At 49.1% G+C, this 9,006-nt stretch overlaps 1 protein-coding gene across 2 annotated transcripts in view; it reads right to left on the bottom strand.

Annotated features, from left to right (window-relative positions):
• Positions 1 to 104: 104 nt before the first annotated feature.
• Positions 105 to 9,006, bottom strand: part of IGHMBP2 (immunoglobulin mu DNA binding protein 2) — a 35,784-nt gene continuing 26,882 nt past the window's right edge. For both annotated transcript variants that reach the window (XM_042882692.1, XM_042882693.1), the window contains 6 exons: positions 6,388 to 6,506; positions 4,999 to 5,093; positions 4,526 to 4,649; positions 2,166 to 2,996; positions 1,635 to 1,819; positions 105 to 576 (listed from right to left, as the gene is read on the bottom strand). In XM_042882692.1, coding sequence (XP_042738626.1) covers positions 379 to 576; positions 1,635 to 1,819; positions 2,166 to 2,996; positions 4,526 to 4,649; positions 4,999 to 5,093; positions 6,388 to 6,506 — 1,552 coding nt within the window. In that variant the 3' untranslated portion in view covers positions 105 to 378. The remainder of the gene's footprint in view (positions 577 to 1,634; positions 1,820 to 2,165; positions 2,997 to 4,525; positions 4,650 to 4,998; positions 5,094 to 6,387; positions 6,507 to 9,006) is intronic.

Raw genomic sequence — 9,006 nt, 5'->3', positions numbered from 1 at the left:
TCACAGTGGGAAGGAGAGTGGTACCCAGGGCTTTTCACCGCCCGCAGACATTTATTTTTTGCAGTAGCAGAGAGAAATGTCACAGTGACAGCTGATTGCTTTCAGTGTTTTAATATCCGTCTTTATTGGCATGCTGCAGCCTCTCTGTGTACATCCTTTACTTTGTCAATAAGGATAACTGGGACAAAAGAAAGTGCTCTCCTCCATCTGAGGTTGTGAGGCCCCAGTGCCTATATGTTCAGCAGCTATGGCACTGACTCCATGCTGTCTACCACCTAAAACAAGAGCTCCCATTTTCTACCACTGTTTAGCAGCACCTTTGCTTTATGCAGTCCAATCTGTTGGCTTCAAGTATCCAGAAAGAGAAAATCAGCTCCTTCACTTCTCCTTGCCTTTCTTCTTGCTCTTGCGCTGGTTGGTCAGGTCGCTGAGCTTCTTGTCCAGGCGGTGCTGGAGATGGGCTCTCTTGGCAGGGTCCAGGGATTTGTCCTTGGGGCTGCTCCCAGGGTGCAGAACCCCTTCCCTGCTGATCCACTGCCGAGCGTGTGCCTTGGCCTTGTCCCCGCAGCCATGAACCTAGGGAGAGAGGGGACAGTGGTGGAACTGCGTGTGACATGGAGGGACGTGGGCTGTGAGTATGGTGGTGATGGGTTGATGGTGGGACTTAGAGGTCTTCTCCAACCTTAATGATTTTGTGAATCAGCTGCTTCTGCTGGAGCCCAGAGCTCCTCTTCCACCTGCTCTGCATTCCCTGAGTCAGTTGAATCACAGAACATCCTGAGTGGGAAGGGACCCATAAGGAAAGGATGAGGAAGTGGGGGGAAAAACACTTGCTCAACAGGGGTTCTGGCTCCTTTGAGGTGGCTCTAGGTAAGTGCTGACCCACACCAGATTCAGGTGTGAGTAAGAGATCCTTGGTTATTTGACACTAAGGCCTGATAATATGCAGAAAAAGGGCTGAACTTTGAAAAGTAAGAAAAACTCATTGATGTGGATTGTACTCCTCCAATTATTTCTCATTACAATTCAGCAGGGAGAGGTGATTCTGCAGGAAATAAATTTATATCCCAACCAGCTTGTGAATGACCATAAATACAACTATTCTTTGCCATGGAAACAGATAGTACTTGACAAGGGGAAAATCTATGCTGAGGATTTATAGGTCAGCTTGCTAAACGTTGCTAAGCCCCAGGAGGCAAAGAGCTACGCTTGGGTGACACAGGATGAGGAGTGGTGGGAGCAGGAGGCCATGGATGAATGGAAGCTCATCACCTCTCAGCCATGTCCACTCTGACTGCAGGGCTGAGGCCTAAGGCTGGCTCACCGTGAAGCTTCCAGCCCTGCAGATTGAACCTACTTGTCTGCTTCAGCACCAGAATGGAAATGCCAGACAATAGGAAGGGTGGGCAAAAAGCAAAGGGTGGAGGGGGAGAGAGAAAGCTCTCAGGAGGAGCTGTGCAGAACCTCCATGTGACAGCCTCTTCTACCTTTATAAAAACATCTGACAATGATGGTTTGGCTTTAAGCTCCCTGCAAGGAGGATCTCAGCCTGCGGATCTCTCACTTAAAGCCCTTCTGCTGGACGTATCCTGCTCCTCTCCAGCCCCTGGGCAGCTTTCTGGCCCTGTGCATACCTCTGGGATGTGATGGCTGAGGCAGTACCGCCTGTTGCAGTGTGGGCAGAACTGGCCCAGGGTTGTGACACTGGCTTTGCAGCGGGGGAAGCCACAGGTGTTGTCAGCTTTAACGGCAGCAGAAATCAGAGCGTCTATATCTTCCTCTGATGCACTGTCTGCTGTGGTTTTAGCCACTGTTTTTCCTAGGTAGAGGGCAGAAGAGATGCAGAGGTTTAGCAAACCCAAATAACTCTGAGACCCAGGCAGTGCAAAGTCCTGGAGCTAGTGTATGCAATGACAGAGACTTCGTGGCACTCATTGTGACACTGAACTCTGGCTCGTGCTCAAAGGCACAAGTGGGAACTGAGGGTCTCCCTTTGCTAGATGATGGCTGGGGGAGAGGAAGGGACCACACCTGGCTGGGACAAGGATTCTCAGCTCTGATTCACCCCCACCTCCATGTTTAGGAGGGGCAAGTACCTCTCAGCTCTCTCCCCATGTTTGAGAGCTTCCAGTCAATCTCCTGCTCCTATAAAGTGAGGGACCTACCTTTGCCATCGCTTTTGTCTTTCTTCCTGCTGCTGCTGCCCCAAGTGCCAGCGCTGGACTCTTGCTCTTTCTTTGCCATCTCCTCCTGACTGGCCTTCTCCCTCTGAAATCTCTCCAGGTGCAGCCTTTTCAGGTCCACTTTCCCTGAGCAATCACTTCTTCCTCCTGGCTCAGCAGGGGCTGGAGCTTCCCCACTAGAGTCCTGTGGCTGAGGAGGGGGCTGCTGCTCCCTGGGGGTTACAGCTGGGGCAACCACAGCCTGACCAAGCTCCTTCTTGCGAATGCTGATGTAGCGGTCTCTGCCCTCCCCGGTGCTGACGTGCTGCAGCCCATGCTCCTCGGCCAGGAGGTGGACCAGCATCCGGTCGTGTGGACTGAGAGATGAGGGGAAGTCCAACTGCGTCTCACCACCCTCCAGGAAGGCTTCCAGCACAGCTTTAAATTTGTTCGTGTCAGCTTTTGTCCCCGGGCTCTCCCTCCCAGGTCTACTTGTGCTAGGAGAGCAACGTGCTTCTTGTTTTTGAGAAGCTGCTTTAGCTGCTGTTGCTTTGGGCTTCCTCCCTGCAGCTTGCTGCGGTTTGGGGCTGGGTGCTGCAGGGGCCTTTGTGCTCTGCTGCCGCTCTCCTCTGTGGGAGTAGTTTTCAGGGACAAGGTCATCGAGGTACTCAAAGGCCGTGCGCACCTGGCCGTGCTGCCTGAAGTGCTCCAGCAGCCGTCCCAGGAAGGCCTGGCTGCCCACTGTGTGGCTGTCGCAGATGATGGCCACGTGGCGCCGGGCACGTGTCACTGCAACGTTGATCCGTCGGTCCTCAGCAAGAAAACCCACCTCGCCTGCAGGAAAACCAAGAGGGAGTGAGCAAACAGAGGCTAGAGAGTCTTCTTGGGGCTGGTGTGGTGCAGGGCTGGTTCCTGCTCTCACGACAACCAGTTGGGAGCCACAGTGGGGATCCTCAACCATCCCAGGTCCAAGGCATGTGGGCAGGAGAAATGCTCCCCAGGTGCTGCTAGGTGGCCTAGGGCATGAGATCAGGCTGAGAAAGGCTCACCTGGAGGCAGAACTGCAGGTACAGTGCAGGAGGCACTCTATGCAATGCCCCCTGCCTGCCCCCAAGCCATGCACACAGGGCTGATTGTAACAGCAGCTCGGCAAGGTCGGCTGCTGCTCTCAGGCTATTTTCTCAAAGACAAGCAGTAAGAGCTAGCAAATGCCAAGATGACTCAGTGAGGCTCAGCTATTGAGAGGAGTAGTGGGGGTAGCTTGAGAGTTTCCAGCCCCCGAGGATAAAGAGAAGGCCAGTGGGGAAAGAATTGCTTTCTCCTTTGCTGCAGTGACCAGTCTGGCTGTTTGCACCCAGTCTCTGATGCAGCAAAAGGGTTTCCTGCTGGGTCTGTAACGGCTGCAGAGGGACGGGCATCCCCTGAGCTGATCCATGTGGTTACAACAAACTCTCCTGGGTGTCAGGCTGCTACCAGCATCTCTCGTGGCCCACAGAGAACAGAGCTCTGCCTGGACAGCACATGGAGCCTGCTTGTCATGCATGGGAAGAGGGCTGGAGTCATTGCTGAGGACATGGGCTCCCACTGAGCCACCAGCAAGGTGAGGTGAGTCACTGTGAATAAGGACTATTCTTAGCCCTACACTCCACCTCCATCCTCCCCCCAGCGCTGCTTTTCCTGCTCCAGGCTTTCTTTAAAAAAAGCAGAAAACACCTCCCCCTTCAATGTGTCCTTTCCCCCTTTTTCTTTCTAGACATCAGCACTCCTGGCACATACACAGTGTCTCATCCTCAGCAGCATTAGTGCAGGAAGGGACGTCTAGTTGAGGATGTGAAAAGGGGCAGAGGTGCTTCTCAGCACAATCCCACATGTGCCCTCTGCATGAGCTGCTGCCTCAAAACCCTTCAGCAGCTTTTTTCCAGCTATTAACTCCCACTGCAGTCACTGATAGCAAAGAACTCGATTTTCTGCTCTAGATTTTGCTTCCAAAAGGAGCATTTTCTGTGCATGACTTGTGATACCAGCTCCTACTTTCTTCACTCTTCAAGCCCCATCCAATTTCTGCCTTTTTCTCAGCGCTCCATTAACCACAGTGCCAACCTGACATGTACCATACACAGGATTCCAGTTCAATAATTTTTGAGGTTGCAGGACTGTACCTAGCATGGGAACCTTCCTCTGCAATCCTGACAGCAGATGTCGATTTAAAAATAATGAGAAGAAATAAAGCTGAAAAGAATCTTGCCACTAAACTCATTCAGAGTGAAGTGCTAGAGACAGTCAGAATTATACTTGGCAATGTATTGAGTGACCCATTCCTTCCCCATTCCCATTCTTCCCCTTCTCTAGCAGCAAGTTCTCACCTTTCCTGTTGGATCTCACGAATGACAAGATCACTGCCTCTTTCTCTCTGCCTTGGAAACCATCAACTGATTTAATCTCTAGCTCAGGGTACCTGTGGCAAAGGTGCTCTCTTAACATATCCACCTGATAAAACATGAGAGAGGTCACTTAGAGAGAGAAGTGCAAAGGGAAAAGCATTAAAATGGCATTATTTGGAACAGCCCCTTTCTCTCAAAGGTAAAAGGATGAGTGCTTGCGTCTCCCAAGTGCTGACTCCTGATGCTGGGAGTGGAAAATACCTCTCAGAAAACACCACCTCCCTCAAACGCCTCAACTTTGAGAAGGTGGCCACAATGACTGATCATATAATTTGCCTCTGCTGCCTTCTGCATTCCTCTCTCTGAGAGTACTTTGGTATCGCTCCTGGAAGTGTCTGAATCCACTCTCGTATGTGTGAAGAAAGAGAGGAGGTGCCAGGAGGGCGCCAACTCACCTGGAGGTTGTAGGGGGCTACAACAGCGATGTCTTGCGCCTTCACACCAGCATCTACCAAAGCCTGGATGTGCAAACCAGCCAGCTGCACTTCTCCTAGGGCACAAAGCATAAGGGGCAGTGAGCCAGGAGCACATCCAAGCTGATGGCGACAGCAGACTGGGTGTGCTATAGATTGGAGAAGCTTGCCCACTTCCCCTCATAGCAAAGAAAGGCTCAGGCAAGTCCTGCCCATGGCCAGCATTGCAATTCCCAACTTGGCTCACTTAGATAGAAGGTGATGTGCTATGCATTCCTGCTCCCTGATTCTTATCTTTCCAAGTCACCAGCTCCCTACATCTAAGCTTAAGAAGAGAATAACCTCTCTGAACAACCCTTGGCTTTCTCCTGCCTTAATCCAAGAGATCAACACTTAACCCAGGGAACAGATTATTTTCCTTTTGAAGTGAAACTTTAGACCTCACTGCAAATCTAATTTTCCTCTCTGTGCTGTGATGAAAAAGCCTCCAGCTTCTAAGTCACTGCATTTCCAACACCCCCGTGATCACATAAAAACCTTCATGTTCCTTCCAGAGCTGTCTGCTCAGGATGGTGGTTGCTTCAGGGAGATCGAACAAGGACAGTCTAAAGAGGAATGCAAACTATTCCACATGTTTATCTGCAAGACTGATTCTACCATCTATTTTGCAGCAAAACACATGTATAGCATTCCAGAATCTGCAGTCTGCTGCTCCAGAAGGCTAACTCCCACATTTTGGAAGACTTGCATTTATCTCCACTTAGGATCCCTGACTTATCTCAGACTTCTGTCTGGAGACAAGAGCCTTTATCTGTCTCAGAGGGGTGTGGAAAAATGAGATCCTTTCTGCTGACAGTTTTCTAAGCCATAACAGTGTTGGGGTATGTGGATTGTCAAGTGAAGCATCAGATTTTAGACAGCCCATATGCAACACAACCTGGCAAAGGCCCTGTGTGAGCCTACCTAGCTAGACTAAAAGTAGGAGTGTGAGCAGTATCCCTGAAGAGCAGATCACATCCATTCACCCTGCTGCAAAAGCAAGGACACAAAGGAAGTAGTGTCTTCTTGTTCCTATTAAGTTCTCTTGCATTATTGGAACAGTTATGGCACGTGACTTTGCATTAAATGCCCATAATGAAATCTATTATTTAAAGTCAGAAAAACAGCACAAAGCTTGGTGCCTTGAGAGGATTGAGAAAAGCCTTGTGGGACTTTATGAAACTGGAAAATGAATGGGAGACAGTTCTGAGCCACATCTACAGCCTGGGTGGAACATCTCAGGACAGTGACTCAGCAGTGCAGTAGCCGAGCCCTTGGGAGGCTGAGGACTTCAGTCAATTCCTCCTAACAAAATATTCCCATTACTAGTACCTGGATTCCCTCTAGACTGTTCATCTTCCACTTCCAGCTCCAACAGGCCACAGCCAGCAGTGTCTATGAGCAGTAAAGGAATCGTGGTCTCTTCTGTGCAGGTGACTCCTGGCAGGTCCCTGCAAAAGATGTTGGGAAAGGGCCACGTTAACAGCACTAAAGATATGCCAAAAGGTGATTGGATGTCTTATTGCTTTCTCCTTCCAAGAATACACAGCTGGATATTGCTTGCCAAGGGCAAGGTATGGACCAACAGAAGTGCGCTCTGCAGGCGGTGAGAGTCTGAGAGCTGAGATTCCCCACCTTTCCACCCCTCCAGGCTTTGGTCTCTTTGCAATGGCAGTGATGCTACTGAGGAGCCTGGTGGGGTCTCAGTGGTGGGCTCCCTGGAGATAAAAGCCACAGCCACAAACAGAGGAAGTCCCAAAAGGCCTGAGGAGGCCTGGCAATACCAGAAAGCCACAGCTGAAAAGGCATTATTCCTCTGCGTAATGGAACTGCTCTTTAGATTATTCCAAAAACGCAAAGACCGGTGAGGTGGGTCAGCCAACAGCACTGTGAGCCTTCTTGTCAGCTGTGCTGCACAGCCCAGTTGTTGTAGGCGGTGTAGGGGGATGGTGTGGGGGTGTCAGTGACTTGCTTAAATAATCTCAAAGAGGAAAAATATGCAGGCCTAGGAAGCTGTTGCAGCTAATTTCTGTTTTTACACTGCTGAGAGTGAGGGAAAAGAGCATTACCAGAGATTTGACAGCAGTGCTGTAGGGCAAGAGAAGAAAGCGTGGCACAAGGAACCACAGAGGAGTTGAGTTTTTGTATCCCCTCTACATCTTAAACTACTGTATTCCAAAAGAATCAAACTAATTAGCCTCTTTTTTTTTTTTTTTTTTTTTAAATACCCATGGAAGCTGCTCGCTGAATTCACAGCCTGGAAAGAGGAGGTGTGATGGAGGGCAGCAGGACAAAGGCAAAGATGACAGAACCCCAACAATAACATGTCACTGTACATCACATGCTGATCAAGGAGAGCTGGGGCTTCAGGGGGTTTGCAAATAATCAAGGAAGCCATCACAAAGAAGGACTGCTTCCAGATTACAGGCAGGGAAGTGAGAGCAAAAGCTCCAGTTCAAGGCAAGCCCCCGCCTGTAGCCCTAGTACTGCATGATATTCTGCATTCCTATGCCACCGACTGGCCCTCCTATGAAGCTCTCTGGAGCCTTGATGTCCCTTAGCGGAAAGATGCAATTCTCACCTGCTAAAAACCAGCCTAAGAAGCAGGGATGGATTTGTGCTCCTGAAGAGATTCCTGACCCTTTATGACAAAGCAGGTTGACCACGCAGGTAGACGACTGTTGCAGGCTCAATGTGCTGCCCTGGGACACCTAGGGACCTGTGCTTCATCCAGGAGGAGGTGATCCCAGCTGGGGGAGTTGCACATCATAACTGAGGAGCATTTTGCTTGGGTACCTTTCAAGTATGACACTATGGGGAGGGGTTCCCTCACCTTCCCTATCAGTGAGGGGTGCCTGCCCCCTGAAAAGTGCTAACAGAAGGGACACCCAATGCTTCACTTAAATAAAAACTGACAATAGGAGCTGCTGATGATCTTCAAACCAGTTTCTCATGGACTGAGTCACAAGTTTTGAATGTTGGAAAATACTGCTTGCAGCCTCCTGGACTAAATTCTGGAGATGCGTGGGATTTCTGAAGTGTTTCATCACCTGTTTCAGAAGGAAGGGAGGTTTGGGAAGAAGAACTATCAGAGATGAAAAGCTTACTTATTTCTTGCTCAGGTACGGAATTAAGCAAATCATTTGGTCTAAGCCAGAAAAGGACCTGAGGTGGTTACAAATATAACAGAGGAATTTGTACTCACAACCTAAAGATAAAATCATAGTTCAGCACCAAGACACTGCATTATCTGGTATTCTACAGAGGCCCAGAAATTTTACATGGTTTAGTGCCTGAAGTGAGGATTGCTGTATTCATGTGATGTGTCAGCAGACTTCATTTCAGGTTTAGACATCAATTTCTGCAGGAAAAGGCATGGAGCGGGGGACAAAGCTGCACTATGGAGTGGAAAATAAGACATTCACTCTTTTATCCATTATAAAAGCAAAGCAGAATAGCATCCTACATCATCAGAATAACAGCCAACGAACTTCAACTTTTCAACTAACTCCTAATTTAATGGTTTCAAACCTTTTTGACTGGGGTTTCACTTTAGCTACTATTCTTGTGTAGTTAAATGGGAAAATAAGCACAACAAAGAACAAGAACAACTGAGAAGAGTGTTTTTTACACTGGAATTAGATTTGCATAGCTAAAGCACTGCTGAATGAGTCCTGTCCATCTCACCTGAGCTCTTCTGGTATAGATGAACAAGCAGAAAGAAGCCTTTCCTTGAAAACCCACTGCATGCACCTGTATAAATATATTTACACACAAAGATATACAAACCAAGACAGGAGTCAGCATTCACTGATTCATCAGCTTCACTAATGAGTGAAGCCCTGAACAGAGCATGCTGACACAAGCAGAATCCCCACGCTGGCTGCAGAGGATGAAGGTGAGGCTGTTGGAAAGGTCTTAAACACAAAGCTTGGTTTTGTTTTGTTTATA

The sequence above is a fragment of the Lagopus leucura genome, unplaced genomic scaffold (genome assembly GCF_019238085.1).
Source record: "Lagopus leucura isolate 7727_CA_CO unplaced genomic scaffold, USGS_WTPT01 Super-Scaffold_100035, whole genome shotgun sequence".
NCBI lineage: Eukaryota > Metazoa > Chordata > Aves > Galliformes > Phasianidae > Lagopus > Lagopus leucura.
This window is presented reverse-complemented; position numbering and strand designations above follow the sequence as displayed.